General features: G+C 34.7%; 2 protein-coding genes across 3 annotated transcripts in view; one reads left to right on the top strand and one right to left on the bottom strand.

Moving 5' to 3' along the window:
- Positions 1–22,247, top strand: part of LOC147846305 (uncharacterized) — a 350,900-nt gene that overhangs the window by 261,556 nt on the left and 67,097 nt on the right. The gene's annotated exons all lie outside the window — the stretch shown is intronic.
- abca4b (ATP binding cassette subfamily A member 4b) overlaps positions 1–22,247 on the bottom strand; it is an 87,313-nt gene that overhangs the window by 5,753 nt on the left and 59,313 nt on the right. The window contains exons 24-46 of one of the 2 annotated variants that reach the window (XM_087240558.1): positions 22,024–22,205; positions 20,484–20,583; positions 20,184–20,389; positions 19,545–19,599; positions 19,360–19,425; positions 18,799–18,956; positions 15,855–15,979; positions 15,654–15,752; positions 13,215–13,407; positions 13,024–13,118; positions 12,894–12,926; positions 11,577–11,682; positions 11,389–11,463; positions 11,097–11,266; positions 5,940–6,117; positions 5,735–5,850; positions 5,501–5,648; positions 5,215–5,338; positions 3,695–3,824; positions 3,379–3,499; positions 3,220–3,282; positions 3,013–3,119; positions 2,766–2,907 (exon numbers count right to left, since the gene is read on the bottom strand). In XM_087240558.1, the coding sequence (XP_087096684.1) occupies positions 2,766–2,907; positions 3,013–3,119; positions 3,220–3,282; positions 3,379–3,499; positions 3,695–3,824; positions 5,215–5,338; positions 5,501–5,648; positions 5,735–5,850; positions 5,940–6,117; positions 11,097–11,266; positions 11,389–11,463; positions 11,577–11,682; positions 12,894–12,926; positions 13,024–13,118; positions 13,215–13,407; positions 15,654–15,752; positions 15,855–15,979; positions 18,799–18,956; positions 19,360–19,425; positions 19,545–19,599; positions 20,184–20,389; positions 20,484–20,583; positions 22,024–22,205 (2,792 nt within the window). The remainder of the gene's footprint in view (positions 1–2,765; positions 2,908–3,012; positions 3,120–3,219; positions 3,283–3,378; positions 3,500–3,694; positions 3,825–5,214; positions 5,339–5,500; positions 5,649–5,734; positions 5,851–5,939; positions 6,118–11,096; positions 11,267–11,388; positions 11,464–11,576; positions 11,683–12,893; positions 12,927–13,023; positions 13,119–13,214; positions 13,408–15,653; positions 15,753–15,854; positions 15,980–18,798; positions 18,957–19,359; positions 19,426–19,544; positions 19,600–20,183; positions 20,390–20,483; positions 20,584–22,023; positions 22,206–22,247) is intronic. The other variant, XM_087240559.1, reaches the window with a different exon arrangement.

Below are 22,247 nucleotides of genomic sequence, written 5' to 3'. Positions count from 1 at the left end.
CAGATTACTGAAGTAAACAAAAGACCAGACATGCAACAAGAACACATTGCTCATTGCACATTGACATTGGCTGATTGAACATGTTGAACTGGCATCAGCCTGCTGCTAAGACTACACAGTCATCTTGTGGTGAAATCTTACTGTTTCGTGTTTATGCAAGTTGTTGTCTAATTCATATTAGTATTGTCTCATTCATGTAAAAAGGTTTAATTACAGAAAGCATGAAGGTCTACTTCTAAACTTAACTGTCACTGTCTGAGGCGTCAACAGATTGTAAGAAAACTTACACATGAGACTCATAATTAGGAATCAGTTAGTAATCTACCATAAAATATTCACCATGAGATTGTGTTGGTGAAGCATATCAATCTGATCAATGAGCAAACAACTAAAGTCAACAGAAGACTCTGCTATTTTCGCATCATCTTACTGTGCCTAATCATTTTAAAATCATTATACTGTACATATACAGTACAAGACAACAAATGAAAGCCAATGTTAACAAACTCATACACAATGTTTTAAGGTTTGTTCAAATCTTTAGCTAGGTTTCTGTCCATCTAGTTTTATGTGCATTTTAGAATATAACATAAGAATGTGCTTAATGGAAATGCCAACACAATCTCACGGCAATTTGTACCTTTTTGATTTAGTGGCTAATTCGTAGACCCACACGGAATCTGCGCGCAGAATTCCGCAGATTAATCATTAATTCTGTTTATTTATTTGAGTAAATGCGTCAATCTAAATTTATTTATTTTTTTATTTAATTACATAAATATTACTGACTAATATGAAAATGTTCATCTGATTTATGTACAGTGCAGTTTGTACAGTAATATTTTTTGTCTTTTAGTAGATATATGATATGAGAGACTTGCTTTGTTAAACAAATAAAGTGAATCTAATTAGATTTGCAATTTAAACATTAAATAAAAGTTAAAAAGGTATTAATTTTTATTTCATTAATTAAGGTTTTAGTCATGATACTCCCAAAATAGTTCCACAGAAATTCGCAGATTTTTACCAAAATTCTCTGCAAAAATAGCAAAAATAGTAATAGTAATAGAAATAGTCTGGCCCTGCTAATTCGTATGAATTCATACAATCTCATTCGTACAAATTAGTACGATTTGCTTATCCCCCGATGATGTGATGATTGTGTTTAGGGACAGTGTTGGGTGCCAAACTTCCTTTTTAAAATGGTACGTTTCGTATGACTCAACAAAATAGTTAAATTTTCTTGTGAAATCAGGCTGAAAATGCCATACAACTTATGCACACAATTGAGTAGACTAAACTTTTTATTCCATCAAAAAAACTGCTCATAAACTACAATAGGAACACTTACCAAAAAAATTCCAACATGCACATCAAAAAAGAAATGCGATATTAATTTAACAGATCATATGATAATAAAAATGAGCTCGATGGGACAACATTAATGAAAAACCAACGGACAGACCACATAGCACAACATCTGAAATGTTGTTTTGGTCACTCTAAAATCTCTTAGCCAAAGTCCGTCAGCAAAGTGGTTTGGAATTATAGCCTAAGAATGGTCTCACTTCTCCAAAAGCCACTGCTCATTTATTGCTTTTTGTCTTTGTATTTTGAGGTGCGAGTAATTTGTTTAAAAAAAAAAATTAAAAAGCACTAGCTTCTCCTACCACAGAAAATGTCTTTTTTTTTTTGGCATTAGTTTATTTTGATGGTCCATTTGTTTAATTTAAGTTACACTGCATGTACATGCCAACTAATTCTCATTAGATTATAAGTAGCGTGTTAGGTTGGGGTTAGGGTTATATGACATGTACTTGCAAAGTTTCTAATAGTCAGTTCAAGAGTGCACTCTTAGCTGATGATTGATTATGAAGCGTGTTTGGCATGCTGTCCCGGGAGAGAGCTCGTGAGATCCTCGAGCACGGGGCTCCACCCCATTGCAGCATGAGAGGGGAGTCCAGGTAGGTCTCGAGAACTCCCCCTGCTTGATAATGTTAAAAGTAGATAATAAATGCTATGGAGTGTCTATGCTGTCAATTTAGATTTATCAGTTTACTTACATTACATGTTTTTGGTCTGTGGGAGGAAACGGGAGAGCCCGGTGAAAACCCACGCAAAAACAGGGAGAACATGCAAACTCAGCACAGAAATTCCAACTTGGGCAGGTAGTGTCTGAGCTTGATTCTTGCTGTGTGGCAATGATGCTAACCATTAGGCCTCCGTGCTGCCCTGACAAGAAATTGGGAGGAGTAGGGGTGGAAGGGGGGATTCTCCAAGACGAAGAAGGCTGAGATAAGATGCTCTGGTTATTTATAGTGGTTAAGGAGTCGTCTGATTGGTAAATCAGTGTTAGCTAATGTGGACCAGCTGCTATCAATCATAAGCTTGTGCTCCTCTAAAAATTAGTTCATAAATTAACTTCACTTAAATGTCTGTTGAAGGAGCAGTATCAACAGATATTAAGCAGACAGTCTGCTAATACTCAAATGGACCATCAAAATAAAGTGTTTTCATCTTTTGGCACCAATTCTCAGGAAGTCATGATTTTTTTTTTTTTTTTTTTTGATGAAGACGATTCTTTATTTGCGAATGATATATGAGATATTTCTAGTTTTGTGCCTAAATCTAATTGACAATTTTGGATGGAAACAAAGCCAGGGTGATGTCACAGATTTGAAGAGGAACATAATTTAAGAGTGGGGGTTTAGAGATGCAAAAGGCATAAGATGTAAATGAAGTTACTGAAGGGTTGAAATTCTTACTCTGCTAATCTCAGACTCAGGGATCCCACGAAGGCGAGCATACAGGTACAGGTGTTCCCTACCCGTCAGCAACTCATCTATGGCATCAAACTGAGGACAATAGCCCATGTTCTGGTGCACATCCAGGATGTTGGAAAGAACGCTGTAGAAAAGAATAGTTTATGATTAGCATGTGCAGCTAATGCATATATATCTAAAGTTTTTTTTACTTTAAACATAAGCTGTAACTCTGTGTAGTTTGTGTTACCTGTATCCTGCTACAGACGCCTCCCCTGATGTCACATCTGTGTCTCCAGTTAGCATTTTGAAAGTCGTGGTTTTACCTGCACCATTTACACCAAGAAGCCCAAAGCACTACGAAACAAAAGCAGATGTTGACAACATTGTTTTTCAGTTGTTTATATCAATTGGAAGTTCAGATGTAGAGTTTACAAATAAGGCTTTTTGGTAATACCTCCCCCGCTGGAACTCCTACACAGATTTTGTCCACTGCTGGTCGTTTTCTGCGCCTGTAGGTCTAAGATAAAGAGCATGGCAATAATGCTTTATCAAAGCCATTGACGTTGATTACAAAATATAATCTCTTTTTATGTTAATACATCTGATCACTTACTTTTGACAAGTCTCGGATTAGAAGGATGTCATTTTTATTCCCCCCTTTGTAGATGCGCTCTCTCTCCTGAGCTACATCATCATCTTCATCTGTACCTAGGCTCATCCCATAGTCTGATATCCTACATACACACAAAAAAACTCATTACTAATCAGGTTCCGTTTTTGTTCTCAAAGCTAAAGCGAGCACAAAGTAAATTAATATTAAACAGATCCCATTTTCTTTTAAGAATTCTTTTGTAGTTCTAGATTAAATGTCTGGAAATGAATATTAAAAAGAATCTCAGTGGATGTAAATAATGTTATTTTGCTCTCACCAGTGATGAAGGAAAAACTTGTACTGGATGAGGAGGTTAAAAATGAAATAGACAAAACCCTCCACAGCCATACAGAAGAGATTCTTCCCCACAAAGTTCCATCTGAACGGATCCATGGAAAACTCCTCTCCTGTGACAAAAGGCATCAAGCAATTAGGATCCCTTTTAAAGGAGCAGTAGTGGCAGTTCTGGCTCACATCTTACGACATTTGAGATACTACATGATAAATGCATATTAGCAATCTTTGCTAAGTGTTACAATTTGGTTCAGTATAAAAGGTTCTTTATGAAGAATTCAAAAAGCATTGCTATTAGCATTACTGGTGGTTGTTAAATGGATAGTTCAACAAAAAGGAAAATACTGCCATAGTTTACTCATCTTTTACTTGTTCCAAACATATTTGCATATTTGTCTTATGTTAAAAATAAAAAGATATTTTAAAAAATGCTGGTAGCATGTTCCCATTGACTTCCGTAGATTTCACTGTGGAGGTCGATAGGTATCAGCAAAATACTTTTTCTTTAAAGTATTTTCTTTTGTGCTCAACAGAAGACAGAACCTCAAATATGTTTTTTACTCACCTTTTAGTCTCCCTCAAATTGTTTACTTTTAAAAATGTTAGAAACCTGTAACCATTTACTTCCATAGTGGGAAAAATAAATTCTAGGGAAGTCAATGGTAACAGATGTTCAGCATTTAAAAATTTTTTTTGGTTAACAGAAAAAAAATAACTCAAAAAGGTCTGGGACAGGTTGAGCTTAACTAAATGATGACAGAATTTTTTGTTTAGGTGTACTACACTGTTAGGTAAACTGCACCCAGCAATTTAACACTAATGTTTGCACATACAAGAGACTGAAAGTAATTCTGGTGTTGTACGTCTCATAATTTTCCTAGCAAAAATATTCATTTAAAAACCTACTTGTCTAGATTTAATCATGGAAGGCCTTTGTTTTTCAAAAAAAACTTGGTCCCACTTTATATTAAGTGTCCTTAACTACTATGTACTTACATCAGAAAATAAATACAATGTACTTACTGTGTTTATAATGTATTTGACAAAACTTGTGGTGCTTTTGAGTTGGGATAGAGGTTGGGTTATGGACAGGTTTAGTGGCATGGGTAGGTTTAAGGGTGGGTTAAGGTGTAAGGGATGGTCAACGGTGTTTTTTACAAATGTAATTACAAAAGTTAGTTACAGATGTAATTACATACATGTATTTAATCAAGCATAAGTACACAGTAAATACATGTATATACACACTAAGTACATTGTAAGAAGCGATTAATTCCTATGTAAGTACATATTAGTTAAGGCCACTTAATATAAAGTGGGACCAAAAACTTTAAATATTTGAATATTTATGTATACATATATCTTTTTTGTTTATGTGCAAGCTTAATTTTCAAAAGACATGCATGATTACTGTTAGAAATTACATTAAAATGACTAGCAATCAAGGCCATGGATTTTAAACAACAAATGATCTAATGTTTTTTGGTATTGTTAAAAGCTTACCAAATCGAGCATAAACGTCAGTCACAGCCTGGTTCATGGCCATATCAATGAGACCTCGGCCAAGACAGAAGTGAGGAAACACCAGTAACACCTTCTTCAACACCTCATTAAACATCAGCAGAGACTGAAGGGTTTGTGAAGGTAATAAAAAAATACAAAAGCAATTACTTTAAATAAGGATCATGTGTAAACATGTATTTTTAATGCAAACTTTTTTTTTTTTTTTTTGTAAAGCATCATTTAGACTAAAGTATAATTTGATATGAAAACCAAATGTAAATGTTACCCTGTTGTTCTCAAATAGCTCTAAGATGAAGGTGATGGCGCTACTGTTGATACCGATGAATAGGTTGATGCATGAGAGGGACACGTATGCCGTACTGGGGACATTGAACATGTAGGATAGCGGGTACATCATGGGTGTCACTGACCACCTGCACAGACAACATTGAAGGATATCACTGTTGTGCTTAGCTAAGTTTCTTTAAATCAATCTATAGTACATAATCTGCTGATTTACCCATAGAGACAAAGCAGAGCGATCAGTGCTGGTAGATTGGTGGGTGATGTATAGCACTTCTTATCAAATCCCACAAAAATGGCCACAACCATTGCAGTGCTGACCGAGTAGTTCAACTTGCGGCCGAAACACAGAGCAGACACATGAGCACTCATGCAATTATCCAAAAGCATAAAAAAAAATTGACAGAATTGAGAAATCTCACCATATCCCAGAAAAAGTTGGCAAACCAGTAGACCAAAGGACTGACTCCACTGACAAACTGCAGATGTTTGGCCTTGGTGACACGTTCCTGAATGAGGTAGAGGACGAAGCTGGCTGGGATGAAGGACATGGCAAATATGACGCAGATGGCCACCACTGCATCCACTGATGTGGTGAGACTGTCAAACAATAAAGCAGAAATTAGCTAAATAAAAATAGGACTTTACACTTTTTCTTTTTCAACCTACACATGCAGCACTGAATACGCTGTTTTAAACAACATACTGTACCTGAAGCAAAGTTATGTTTTTGCTATCAGAAAGTTGTTTATGTTAGCAGGAAGTTGACAGGCAACAGAGGCACACATATTCAAAGTCACAGAGAAAAGTACTAGACACTGAAATGCATGCTGCATTTACGTAATTTTCATTTACATTTAGTCATTTAGCAGACACTTTTATCCAAAGCGACTTACAAATGAGGACAAGGAAGCAATTTACACAACTAAGAGCAACAATGAATAAGTGCTATAGGCAAGTTTCAGGTCTGTAAAGTCTAAGAAGGAAAGTATTAGTAGTTTTAGTATTTTTTTTAGTCGTTTCTTGAAAATAGCGAGTGACTCTGCTGTTCTGATGCAGTTTGGGAGTTCATTCCACCAACTGGGCAGATTGAGCGTGAGCGTTCGCGAAAGTGATTTCTTCCCTCTTTGGGATGGAACCACGAGGCGACGTTCATTCACAGAACGCAAGTTTCTGGAGGGCACATAGATCTGCAGAAGTGAGAGCAGATAAGAAGGAGCAAGGCCAGAAGTCGCTTTGTAGGCAAACAGCAGAGCTTTGAATTTGATGCGAGCAGCAACTGGCAGCCAGTGCAAACGGACTAGCAGCGGAGTGACATGTGCTCGTTTAGATTCATTGAAGACCACTCGTGCTGCTGCGTTCTGGAGCAGTTGAAGAGGCTTGACAGAGTTAGCTGGAAGCCCGGCTAGTAGAGAGTTGCAGTAATCCAGTTTGGAGAGAACAAGAGATTGAACAAGAAGTTGAGCTGCATGTTCAGATAAGAAGGGTCGGATCTTTCTGATGTTATAGAGTGTGAATCTGCACGATCGAGCAATTCTAGAAATGTGGTCAGAGAAGTTTAGTTGGTCATCAATCGTTACTCCAAGGCTTTTCACCATTTTGGATGCAGTAATGGTTGCCTCATCCATCTGGATTGAAAAGTTATGGTGTAGAGTCGAGTTGGCAGAAACTACAAGCATTTCCGTTTTTGCGAGGTTCAGCTGAAGATGATGATCTTTCATCCAGTGTGAAATATCCAACAGGCAGGCTGAGATGCGAGCTGGAACCGAGGGATTATCAGGATGAAAAGAGAGGCATAGCTGGGTATCATCAGCATAGCAGTGGTAGGAGAATCCATGTCTCTGGATGACTGGTCCTAGAGATGATGTATAGATAGAGAAGAGAAGTGGCCCAAGAGCAGAGTCTTGAGGTACCCCAGTGTTTAGATGCTGTAGGTTGGACACTTCTCCCCTCCAAGACACCCTGAATGACCAGTCAGTGAGGTAAGATCTGAACCATTGTATAACAGTGCCCGCAACGCCCAGTGACTCAAGCGTAGATAGCAGGATCAGGTGGTTGACAGTGTCAAATGCAGTCCAAATGAGGACTGATGATTTTGAGTTTGCTTAAGCCAGTTTGAGATACTCCACGACCAATTTGAAGGTAGAAAAGGTAATTGAAGGTAATTGAAGGTAGAAAAACGCATAGTTCTGTTGTATTTTGAAATTTTGATAAAATAACAATGTTAGAATTTAGAAAATGTCAGGGTATTATAGACATGTGAGTTTTATTTCAACAAAGTTATCAAATTAGGACTATGACCACCTTGGTAGTTCTAGTGTTTAATGTGTTAAATATAATTTTTTAAGGATTTTGTGACACTGAGTGAAATAATAGCTACTAAAAATTGCCTTCAGTTATACAATAAAATATAAAGAGAAATATGTAGAGGAAATCTAAGGGTGCTTTCACCTGTGAATCGATTCAGTTGATCCGAAACAGAGATTACAAATGTTACATTGTTGCTCTTTGCTCTTGGTGCAGTTCACTTTCACTCTGCAAAGTTTCTAATCGGAACAAAAGAGCTAAAACAAGTCACGTGCGAGTAAACTCTCCTCACATTGGTCAGAGTGTCAGGGTTTATTTTGTTGAGTCCAGCTCAGCTGTTAGGAGAGGTGGTGGTTTGGTGGTATTTGACAAGTTGCGCGCGACGTGTCTGAGGAGTGAGGAGAGATGCGGCGGGGAGGGGTGAGAAGGGTGCGCGAGGTAGCCTATTTGAGGACCAGGAGGGAGACGCGAGATTACCGGGAGATTATCATTCGTTTTGCGGGCATCCGGAGACTCGCGAAACTTCCCGCCCTACTTATAATTCTCTCTTCATATAGCCGTATGCCTATTACATATTTATAAAACACTGTTATATAACCGCGCTCGGATCGGATCGCTTTCCCACTGCAATCGATTTACTCCAGAGTTCATTTCAATCTAGCCAAGACCAACTCATTCAAGCGATCTCGGAGCGATTGATTTGGCACGGATCCTAGAGCGATTGGTGGTTTCACATTTGCCAAATGAACCGTGCTAACTGGGCAAACGAGACAGGTTCCGAAACAAAAGTGTAGGTGTGAAAGCACCCTAACACATATTTTGCGAGCCAGCCTGAAGGAATCTGTATAGGATTAAGGCTAAGTGGCCAAATTACCTTATATTTAAGCTTTATGTAAGATTTTGGCTCTTCTAAAATATAAAAATAGCAAAATATGTTTGCAGATATTTAAAAAAAAAACATGCCAAGTAGGCATTTTGTATATCTAAAAAACAAAACTAAAGTCAGTTATTCTGCTTTGAAAATGTCTGTTGCTTTTATTTCGAACACAATTTAAATCAGGCTTAAATCAGCGTTTAGGCTCGATAGGCACAGACACTACTGTGGGTCATTAATCTGGCAACCAGTGCTTGGGTGCGTTTTGATCTAGGAATGCAATACCTAGTTCAACCTTTGGGTGTCAAACTTACATACTGCATGAAAGTTTTTGACTCTTTTTAAGCATTAAAATACCATGTAGACACTGTAAAAGCATGCTAACTTACCATAATTATTAACAAGGTTATAATAGTATTGGATTTTTCATTAGTTGTAGTTTCTATTTAGTTTAGACTTTTTGTTTTCCAATTCAGTTAGTTTTAATTAGTTTTAGAGGCATATGTACTAGTTTTATTAGTTTCTATATTTTGAAATGACTTTTTTTTTTATATGATTTTTTTTTAAACAAGGATATTTGTTAGGTGCAAGATTCAAAATCAACAGAATAAATATTGTATAATAAAAACTCAGTCATGCATTTTTTAAAACCTGTATTCAGAGGACACATGAACACTATCATCTACCACAACCATCTACCCATCCTCAAATTCAAATACAACAGCCAACAAGATAGCAGCCCTAAGTACAATATGTGTGCAAGGCTGCATCTAAAGTTAGACACACAATAGTGATGGGAAGTTCAGGTATTTAACGTGGATGTTAAGACTCAACATTGTATAGTCAGCAATAGTCATTTCAGTCAGTTAAAACATCACCATGATCTAAAAAATGTCTTACAGTAAAGTTTTGCAACCCAACTGAATCATGATTAACATTTAGATTCCATTACGATCTGTCTGTTATAAAATATACTTACGTTTTTCACTAGATCCTCTCATTTAAGCCCTCGGTTCACCCGCACTGCAGTTGTTCAAGTTTAGTTCAGTCACACAGCAAGCTGTACTGTTTGTGTTTGGTTAACTGAATCACGCATGTATCACACAGTTACGTTACTTCTCTAATAACTGAATTAGAGTATATATTTGATTATTTAAAGTCAGAGGGTGGTATTAGGCTTGTTAAAAATAAGTAGTTTGTGGATAAGTGCTTACTGGAGATGCAAATTGTTTCAAATGATTCAGTCTGATTTGGTGAACTAGTTCAACCGGTTCACCTAGAAGATCAGATTAAAAAGATTTGTTTACCTTCGCGATACAGAAATAAAACCCATTATTGGGCCTGATGTGTTAAAGTAATAGTTTAAAGTGTCTGTATTTAATGCTGTCACCATGCTGCTGTCATGTCCACTCGTTGTTTTTGTCGCGGGTGCAACAGCGAGGATGACTGGAGGAGAGCTGGCTTGATCTGGCCAATTGCAGCAGGACTACAGACTCTTGAGGTGTGAAAGGGTCAAACACTTGCAGCGCGAATTATATTTACTTCTAAAAGGCTAACAATAAAAGATTATGTATAAAATACATTCACAAATACGAAAACGAAGCAGGTTTTTGCTATAATTTTAGTTAGTTTTAGTTAGTTTTGTATGTACATAATACAGTTTCAGTTAGTTCTATTTTTTTTTAACCCTCATTTTTATTTTTATTTCACTTAACGACAATTATTGTATATTTTAGTTTTCGGTTTTTTTTTTTCGTTCAATTTCATTAACTATAATAACCTTGCTTGTTTATCATACTTTATGTTAAAATATTTTTTTTTCCAAATATGTTCTGTCAGAATGTCAGCCTTTGTTTCGGTCTATGTAACTTCATCTACTGCCAGTTTACCCAGTTATATTTTAGCAGCCCAGGTTGCCTTGGTAAAAAACACAGCGTATTTTATTTCATAATATCTGTGTGCACGGCCAAAATATGCAGTTTCAGAGTTACAAATATCCACATGAGGCGGTTTTTAATTAGCAAATAATATAACTATTACAACATTAGCTGAGCAGCTTACAGTGTAAGGCCTGATTATCAGGCATGCTTGCTCCTGTTGGTATGGTCAATCTGGCAACATGCATTTACGTCAAGTCATTGCAGGAGGGGCTATGTGAAAAAAAAAGCCCTCTCCAATGTTTTAAATTTGGACTTCAATACCTAGTCCAACCAATAGGTGACAATCCTACATACTGCACCTTTAAGATTGGGTTAAAGTATAAAACCTCTTGTTTACTGGTTTAGTGAAGAGAATCACAAAACGTACTGGACCCTATTTACATGTGAATTTAGTGTTTGACTAGATCTGAGTAGTATAGTCCTGCTAGACCAATAATACATTAGAAAGTGACACTCACACAGTGACCTCTGAGAGCTGCTCTTTGGTGAGGTTGAGAGGATGATTGATGGCAGTAATTCCGTAGTCTGAGGGGTTGGCATGAGGTGGCAGATATGCACGGAGAATGGCATTGTTTGCTACGTTCAGGAAGGAGGCCATGGCGTGCCAGCCTTTGTTATTATACCACACCTGCGACAAGGAAGTACAATAAAGTCACCACAATATTGGCTTTATTTAGAGAGCATCTATTCAGAGACATTTTTTAATGTGGCTTAAGTTTGAGAGATTTGTAAATAGGTGACATAACATACCTTAACATTGTACTCGCTCTCCATGTAGTGCAGGAAAGTTTCTAATTCATCCATGGCTGACTTTGAATAGCGACCCTATTATATAAGAAAAGAAGTCAGTTAGCAATGCATATGTTATGTGCACAGAGCAAGACATTAAATGCCTCTTATCTGAATCTCATTTATGTGATGTTTATACAATTGCATACCCCTCTGATATTCATCATTCTTCCAAGCTGAGAGAAAATGTTTTGGATCTCCTCGGGGTCCACATCAAGAATCGGCAGTCTTCCACCAACAGAGATTCCACCATACCTGGTGAAATAAAGATGCCTCACTAAATAATCTACTAATTGTAACATTTTTAACTGTTTTTTTATTAACAAATAATTTAGGATGCAATTTAATTTATTGTATGATGAAATGTGTCTCATTTAGGGTATTGTAAGACATCTCTATTTTAATGCTTACAAGTTTTGTTTTCATTGCAATGAATGACATTTAATTAAATTACTTTGACTCCACTTGATTGCTCTGTCTAAGTGTAATAAAACTATATACATTGCTCAGCATAATTGAGTACACCCCATTTTGAAAATAAATATTTTTTTCCATTTCTTATTGAATATGGGTAATATTTATTGGAGCATTTGAACTAAATTTTAAACAGATTTATTCATAAAAAATATATTAGTCACAGAACATCTTTAGAAATGCAAAGATTATTCATTTAAATTCATGCAAAATATTGCAAAAGAAATTACAACCTAAAAAATTTCTACTAAATTGTTCACATTTTTCACTTTTCTTGATTTTTCCTCTTTTTTAAATTTGTATTTAATATTTTTCCCTAACATATAAATTTAGGCTACTAATTTTTGAACCATTATTGTAAGTTATTTTGTAAGATTTTTCATAAATTTTCACTTATTCTGCAATGGTTTTTCAATTGTATTACATATACTTGCTAATCCAAACTAATTCAGCCCCAAAAGTTTGTTAGATATGAAAGAAAATCAATGATAATTAATTTATAAATAATAATTTATATGATCTATTTTTTTTATTTATTTGTTTTTTTTTTAATACAAATAATTCAGTACCAAAGGTGTGTTAGATATGGGAGAAAAGGAAATAATAATAAATGTAATAATATAACAATAAACATTGCCATTTTTGTATTATATATTTTTAAGTTAATTTAATTTAATCATTTTTTATTTCTTCTTTATTTTTGCTACTAGCAACATAGTTAATTGGACAAAACATTATTTTGGAACATAATGCAAGCAAATCAAGCATCAAAATGGCCCAATTTTTTTTTCTGTAATTTGTAAAAATTATGTTTCTTCCATGTGAAAATGGATCCAAATTCAGATCATGCTGCATGACAAATTAATATATAATTATATAATTAATATATATATATATATATATATATATATATATATATATATATATATATATATATATATATATATATATATATATATATATATATAAAATATATATCACAGAGACTTTACCTTTGCTCATTCACCCAATATTTGCTCTTCAAGCTGCACACAAATAAAATAAGTCATCATCATGAAAAGAGAAATGAATAATAACACTAAAATACACACTATACACGCACTATAGCTTTAAACAGCTTACCTGGTCTTGATGAGCTTTGTGTAAGTCTTTACCAAGTAGTCAGAGATATTTCTGTTTGTCATGTCGAGCAAAATGTCCCCTGTTGGCTCTTTTCTCTACATCACATCACAAATAACATCGCTATAAACTGGCTGACTACCATCATAACAATAACTTAGCGATAATCAGTCCTTTAATGATCAGATTGTTACCTGGCGTGGTGGCAGTCCTCCAGCTCCAGCAGGACACATTGGCAGCATAGTGAGCTTCAAATCAGTGCTGCATTCACAGGATGGGGATGGGTTTCTGCTATCCCATTCAGGACTTGATAAGATGTTGCTGACCTCAGGAGACACTGGAGGAACTTCCCAATCTGAGCTTGAGTTTAAGCAGGTAAAGATGTTCCTGCACATACAAACATGTGTATACAATAATATAATAGAATGTAACTGTTAAATTTATTATACATATAAGATATTTTAAAGTCCAGTGAAATATATTGATCAAAATAAAGCTTTTTAGAGGTTAGGATAAGTATGTTAGTCTTAAGGATATCTATATGATAGTGTGCTGCAAAACAGTGACAAAATTCGCATTAAGAAGAAAGAAGCATTTAAAGCTTGCAATTGTCACTTCCGCCTAAATGGATCAATATTAATTTTTATATCACCTCAAATCTCTAAATCTTTTGGCCCACAAATGTGTCTATTGTATCTGACATGTTTCGCCTCCTTCAAAAGTTATTGCTATACAGTATGTGCTTGAGTTCAACCACTCTCACTGGCACAGCAGTTATCAGTGTTGCCAGACTGGGCAGCTTTTAATTTAATTGGGTGGATTAAAAATGGCATTGGCCGGTTGACAAAAATTAGGCAATTTTAAAACATCCATTTTAACAAAACATAACTGTGTGCTCCTAATCCATTCAGTTAGTAGTGACCAGTGCATAGCGCAAACTGTGTGGGTCCACCCACAAGAATTAGTGAAGGAAAGTTGCATCAAAATTTGACTCCCCTTCGTTTGCACATACATTATGCAACTTTTATCAATATATATATATATATATATATATATATATATATATATATATATATATATATATATATATATATATATATATATATATATATAATTTTTTTTTTTCTTTTTTTCAATTGACAGCAAGAACAATCATAGAACTGTTGTCTGATTGGTAAGCAGCACCTAACTGTGTTCAAAAGAATTTAAAATGGCAAATGGGTCGAATTTATCCTCCATTTTCGAAAGTAAAACATGCTCTAATATGATTCGGTTATGTTGTGGTTCTGTGACTGTTGGTAGTGGTTGCTGTATAGTTAAAAATTATGAGTTAAAATAACTAGGTTAATTTATGATTTAATTAAATTTAAATTAAATAAATATTGATCTAATATTTTGGCTGGAAAAAGTCAGCTAGATCTGGCAACACTAGCTGTGATAAACCAAAGCTACTGTCTTTCTCTGTTTCAGTTTAATTTACGTCACACTACAAACAAATATTCACATTTCAAAGCACTTCACATGACCTTTAACTGTATAACAACAACATAGTTTGTCGCACAAAATTATGTCACATGATCCTTCTGAAATTATAAATATGCTGCAATATTAATATCTCCTATTATAATCAATATTAATAAGGGTTGAATATTTTTCCAGAAACTGTGATGTGTTTCTTTATTTATATTATTGTTTATATTTTTATTATATATAGTTTATATTTATATTATTGCTTATTATTTGTTTATATTTTTTGTTCAACATTTTAAATAGATGTATGGTTTCTTAAAATATATTTAATGCATTGCTACTGAAAAAAAATTTAATTTCTTTATTTTAGCATTTAAAGTTGGTGAAATAATTACACTGAAAAAAAAAAATATTTTCGTTTTTAGTCCAAATGCCTAAAAACTCTAAATTCAAGAACTATTTTTCAGACAACATTAAGTGAAGCTAAATAATCTGCCAATGGGGTAAGCATAATTCACTTATTTCAAACTGAAAACAAGATTATTTTACCTACCACATGGTGGATTATTTCGCTTTTTTGAAATGAAACCTCTACTTAATTGACTAATTATTTCTAAAAACAAAACTATATCTACAGGGTGGGACAATTACATAGATACACATTAATAAACTTGTCGGGAATTTCACAAGAAAAAACAACGGTGTGCTTGGCTTTATCGTAACTTTATTCTTCCATGAGTTATTTACAAGCCCCTTTATATACTAATGTGCCACAAACAGGATGTTAATATTACCAAACATTTTCATTTTATTAAGATGTATCCATATAAATGGTGCACCCTGTATATCTAAACTATCTAAATGATAGCTCTAGATAGTTGCACTAGAAACCAGACAAACACTTTAGCATTTTTTTACAGTGTTATTACTTCAAAAGACATTTAGTAGCAATACATTACATTGATTTAAAGTAACCTTAAAGATATTTAAAATGTTCATTAAACAACCATTCTTTGCAGTAAATAATTATAAACCTCTATGAAGAGAGTTGTGGTATCCCTAGTTCTATAAGAATCTACTTAGGGAGTACACATCACACAAATTATAGCTGCATAAGTGTAGTTTAAATCAAAACCACTTGAAATAAGAAGTTCAACACTCACTCTAAGGGCTGATTGGCCATACAGCGGGTTCCCATGCCAGGGTCCTTCAGCAGCGTCTGAATGAAGTGCTTCATCTTTGGATGTGACGGTTGCTCATTACTGAGATACACAAGAGCAGAGTCCAGTTCATCTCTCAAATTAAAAAACAAACAAACATGCAAACTACATTAGAAAGTGTGTGGGTCTGAGAACAACTCTCACCTGATGAAGGTAAACTGTGGTCCATACATCCATGGTGTGAGGGTCAGACTGGGGTACTCCCCGAATGGTGGCACAATCATAGTGAAGACCAGAGCAATGAGGACAAAACTGGCTGGCAAAACAATCTATTAAAAAAAAAGAAGAAGAAAAAAATATGTATAATAATAATATTAAATATTAATATAAGCTTATAATCTAGAATGTTTTAAAACAATGTCCTTCTTCTTGTTGAAGTACTGTACATTTACATAAATGAATAACCACTTGAGGGATATTTTATGTTTTATCATTGATTGGGATTCATTCATTCATTTTTCTTTATTCATCAGGGGTTGCCACAGCGGAATGAATCGGCAACTTATTCCGCATATGTTTTACATAGCGGATGCCCTTCCAGCTGCAACCTAGTACTGGAAAACACCATATTCACAAAATACACTCTCACATTCACACACATACACTACAGCCTGGACTGTAGGGGTCACCGGAACACCTGTTGGAAACCCATGCCAACACGGGGAGAACATGCAAACTCCACACAGAATGCCAACTAACCCAGCCAGAACCTGAACCAGCAATCTTCTTGAACCAGCAACCTTTAATTTTGGCTTCATTAAAATGTCAGTCAGAATCAAAGCAAAATAAAAAAACATTGTTGTGTCTAAACATCATAGTAAAAATCAGAATTTTTGAACATAACGTCAATTATTGAATGATCTTTACTAACAGTAGTCACTTGTTTCATTACATAATAAATCATTCAATCAATCATTTCCGATGAAAGAAATTATCAATGAGGAAATTAATATGTGTCTCTTTTATTAATGTCTTGTTGATGTTTTGGTATCATAGCTTAAAGCATTATTGTATTTTAACATTTGATATTTTGTTAACACTACTGTTTAGGTTACAATTCACAGTATTAGCAAACCATTAACTAACACTACTAGCTTAAACAACTAATTAACTGTTTGATAAATAGTTAGTAAGGTAAAGGATGGCTTTTAGTTTTGGGTAGGATTAGGGATGCAGAATAAGATCATACTTTATAACCAATAATAAACGGTTAATATCTTAATAGGCAGGTAATAAGCCAGTAGTTAATAGCATGAATTGTGACCTAAACTAAAGTGTTATTGATATTTCTTCATTCATAATACAGTACATTTTTCTGCTTGATACATCTCATAAAATTATTTATGCCAATGTAAATGCATTCATGGCATCTCTGAGTGTCGGTGCAAACATGTTGATAGTGACAGCCAAATGATGCCTAAAAATTCAAACTGCATTAACTGAATAAATGTAGAAATTACATTAATTGACATAAAGGTATATATTAGGAGTTTCACTATGCAGTCAGTGCAGTCCAGAGGTGGCAGTCACCAGATGAAGACCATTTCAATATGGCGATATCATTAGTCCATGAACAGTTCCTGCTTGTCTTAAAACTTTTCAGAATTGTAACAAGAGGCCATTCAGTCATAACTAATGTTGACGTGGTTGTCATTAAAAAAGTATCAACATGTGGAGCTTTCTGGATTTTCCAAAGCTTTAGAAATAAAAGATCTAAAACAGGAAATACATCAGGACTATTGTTATTGTTTACATCCCTCAAAATGGTCTATAGGCAGAAGAAGACCACAGCAGTGCAACAACTCAATATTAGTGTCTAAAAATGCAAGATGCATGTTTGAAAAATGCACCAACTCTCATGCTGCCATCAAATAATAATAATAATAATAATAATAATAATAATAATAATAATACATTTTATTTATAAAGCGCCTTTCCAGAGCTCAAGGACACTTTACAAAGAATGCAACAAAAAGAGATTTTAAAAGCAGACATTGACAGAAACAGTAAACAAGTAGAGACAACATTAGATACACAAACACACTGGAAATACAAAACAAGACCTAAGAGATAAATTAGCAGAGTGCAAGTGGGTTAAATAAAGTGGCCAGTTTGTCAGATCAGTAATGAAGCATTTAGAAAACAAGTGAGTTTTAAGTAAAGATTTGAATTCTGAGATATTATTAACAGAATGAAGTGAACGTGGTGGGGAGTTATACAATTTGGGTGCAATAACACTAAATGATCTGCCCTAATTAAAGAGAGGCAGTACCGAGGGACAGCAAGAAGGCCAGAGTCAGCAGAACGTAATAAGTGAGTAGGGGTGTAGGGGACAAGCATGTTGCAAAGATAAGAGGAAGCTAGGCCATTTAAGGATTTAAATGCGAGGAGAATTTAGAATTTAATGCATTATGCCACTGGGAGCCAATGAAGGTCGTACAAGATTGGGGTTATATGAGCAGAACGTATGGTATGAGTAAGTATTCTAGCCGCAGAGTTTTGAACATACATAAATAAACAGAAGCTTGCCATGCTTGCCCTGCCTCAGAGGTCTTCTGAGTGGTCCACTGCTTTGGAACTGACATTAAAAAGCCACATTGCATGTAAAAGTCAAATTCTTTTATCTTGACAAACTTTAAAAACTCACTCATGTGTGAGATGCTGCAAAAGACGCACGTATATAAAGGTTCCACATGTCTGTCTAGCAAGTTTACATAGAAAAACAATGTAAATATAAATGGACCTATAGACAGACCTCCCCTTCTAGCATTTTCATTAGAATGCATTTCAGATTTAAAGTGCTGGGCTCAACCTTTTGAATTAGTCTCCTAAATATAAAGTTTAATTTCTCATTGTTTCATTAATTTTGTATCTTCTTTCACAGGTAGTTCTGTAGCTGATTGTCACAAAACATTAATGCCTGTTCCAAATACACTGAAAAAAGCAGGCAGTGAGGATTAGTTGCTTTTTTTTATGTTGAACTGAAATTATATATCGGTTTAGTGTAGCGTTACACCCCTACTCAAATGTTCATTTTTGTCCTCCTTTGGGAATTGGTCATCCTAGTCCACATATACTGTCATCTTACCTGTGCTAGGAAGTCTTTGTGGCTGCGTGTGGCGTGATGAAACCTCTTGACTAGAAGAGCGTGGAACTGCTTAAGGACCAAACTAAAGCCCTTAACCTGTCTGGAGGCTCTACCTTCACTGCTGTCAGACTCCAGTGAGGCTCCCACACCATTAGCATCTGTAACCAGACCAGATACACACATAATCTAATTAGATCCGCTGTAAAAACTGCACAGCTGGTCAACAATGTTGTATTTTTGCTGCAGCTTGTCCGGGCTAATTGACCAGAGAAAACGAATTAGCTCAGCTCCCATAGCAGCAAGATTACTTTCAATTAACTAGCTTAACCAGGAACCATTTTGAGCCAATCGTTCAGCGTGATGGACTGGTTCACCAGCACTAGTGAGCAAAAACCAGCCTAGACCTGCATTGGAATTCACATTGGTCTAAGCTGGTCTGCTTTCTCAACAAGCTTAAGCTCTACATAAAGCATAGCACAGCTTGATCAAATCCATTATAGCGCCCTGTTAGCTTCTTAGCATAAGTGCTAAGCAAAGCTGAGATCTGCGATCTCAATTCACCTTCAGCAAGACCTGTGTCTTTCATGAAACCATTGCCATTTTTCCTCTGTTGTAGCATCCATTGCTCTGAGGGGTTTGAATGTCAAACACAAGCTTTTAAGCTACTGGGTTATGAACAATACTTCAAAATATATTAATAAGATATACAATAAGTTTTTATTCTTGTAAATGCAGGTTTAATTTACCTGGTGTGACAGAGCTGTTGGCTGCCTCTCCATCTGCTGTAACTTTCAGAAAGATCTAGACACACACAACACAGATTCTTGAATCACCAGTGAGCAGAAATTCATCTGTACAGCACAGTACAATGCAGTCTAATGGCAATTTGAAAACATTTTATTTATGTTCACATAGATATACAGTTTAAGTCAGAATTATTAGCCCCCTTGAATCATTCGCCCTGCCTGTTAATTTTTTCCCCAAATGTTTGTTTAACACAAGATTTTTTTAACACATTTCTAAACATAATAGTTTTAATAACTCTTTTCTAATAAATGTTTAATTTTATCTGCCAACAAATAATGTTTGACTAGATACTTTTCAAGACACTTATACAGCTTAAAGTGACATTTAAAGGCGTAACTAGGTTAATTAGGTTAACTAGGCAACATGATATCTATTTTTAGAAATCTTTTTGTTTTAGTTAAAAAAAAGCCTTCAAACATATTCAAGTGAATCACACTAACATAGCAATCTAGAGATCTTTAAATTGAAATATTCCTGCCAAATGTAAACACACCCAAACACAAACACTAGTTATATGAATTCAACAGTCTGTCCACTGGTTTCACTACCATTACAATTAGTAAGAAAATGTCCCCCACCTCTTCCAGTGATGTGTCCGATATGCCAAAGCTACTGAGGCCCATGTCACCCAGCGTTTCCTCCAGTTCTCGAAAAAGGCTGGCGTACGCTCGATATTTAAAGCCTTTATTTGGCAGCAGATAGGTCATCTCCTGACCGATCATTTCAATCAGCTTCGCTTCCGGTACATGGTGATGAATCAGAGTAGTGATGCTTTCAACGTTCCCTAAGATGGAAAAAAAAATGAGGTCGTTTTGATGAAAGGAGAATAAAAAGGGAGTTCATTTCTTGTATTTGTGTTGAGTTTTGAGAACACTGACCATCCAGTACTCTCTCGGGCTGTAGAGCCTGACTCTCCTCTTTATATCTAGTGCAGGTGGAGCAGGTGCAGGAACATTCAGATGCACAGTCACACTCATTCTGAAGAGTACAGATTAAAAATAAAAGCAACATCACTGTACACATCAAACTCAGAGTCGAAGGTTTTGCTATTTTAAGGGTTTTGTTGCTTCTTAAACCTCATGGATATTTTTAATAGGAGAGCGGCAGTGATTATTGCCAAAATACAGTTTGCTGATGCTAATGTGCCATGGAATATTGGTAGATCTGTTGTTGCTAAGGTGTTTTATGTCATTTTAAGGCCACTATGAAAACAAAAAAAGGCTATTCTTCTTTTTAATTATTATGTAACATCTGTTTTAACATCATTTGGAAATGTTTAAAAAAGAAAACAAAATTCAAAGGGGGCCTAATATTTCTGACTTTAACTGTAAAGTTTCTGTGACATTTCTTTAGTTTTTAATAGATGCCTGATGCCTCATAATTTCTTTAGACTTTATAAAAATAATATATATATATATATATATATATATATATATATATATATATATATATATATATATATATATATATATATATATATATATATATATATATATATATATATATATACATATATATATACAATTTTATTATTATTATTATTATTATTATTATTATTATTATTATTATTATTATTATTATTTTGTCTTTCCTACGTATCTTTCTTTTTTTGTTGTTAAGGGTCCTATTTAGACGAACTGTTGACTAAGTAACATTGCTATGAATATGCTAACTACTTTTATTAGAGTAGTAATGTGCTAGTTTAGGATTTAAACAAATAGAATAAGCTGTAGTTGAAATGTTACTTATAGTCAGTATAATGTCTGTTGGGGAACAGTCAAACTAATATTTTCTTTTTCAGGTGTTTAATTATTCACTGAAAGAAAATATAGGCTTTATACACATACATATACACATACGTTGAATAAAAATTTTATCCGATAAATCGAAATGTGCGTAAACTATGATGGAAACAAGTTTAACAAATACATTCACATAAAATGTGCACATAATGTTTTTCTTTTACAAAAAAATGCATTGATAATGTAAAAAAAAAGATTGCAAATAAAAAGCTATTATTTTTTTAAATTTCATTTTTATCGAAGACTCTTAAAAGTCTAATGTAACAGTTTCCACAATATTATGAAGCAAGAAAAGAAAAAACGGCACTGATAATTGTAATCATTATCAGTGATTTTGTAACAGTTTAACTGATCATAAAAGAACAGTAAATAATCATATTATAATGATTTATGAAGGATCATGTAATGCTGAAGACTGGAGTAATGAGAATAAAAATTCAGCTTTAAATCACAGAAAAAATTACATAATTTAATATCTACAATTGTAATAATCTTTTACAATTTTACAGTTTTTACTGTAGTTTTCATCATATAAATGCAGCCTTGGTGAGCAGAATCTGCATCTTTTAAACATTAACAAAGCTTACTGTTTCCAAACTTATAGTGTAAATCTCACCTCCTTCTTGCGCTGGTCTTTCATGCGTCTCACCAGGGTGAGGTAGAAACCGACACCGAAGCAGTTCTTCAGAAATAGAGGAGAACCACTGCAGTGCAGTTTGCCTTTAGAGATGATGGCCACCCTGTCACTCAACAGGTCTGCCTCGTCCATGTGATGAGTGGACAGTATCACTGTGCGTCCTGGAGCAAGTGTGCATGCGAGCAAAGCAGCCCATACCATTT

Source organism: Danio rerio, chromosome 2, assembly GCF_052040795.2.
Source record: "Danio rerio strain M-AB ecotype USA chromosome 2, GRCz13ab, whole genome shotgun sequence".
NCBI lineage: Eukaryota > Metazoa > Chordata > Actinopteri > Cypriniformes > Danionidae > Danio > Danio rerio.
The sequence above is the reverse complement of the archived record's forward strand: the minus strand, read 5'-3'. Positions and strand labels throughout refer to the sequence as shown.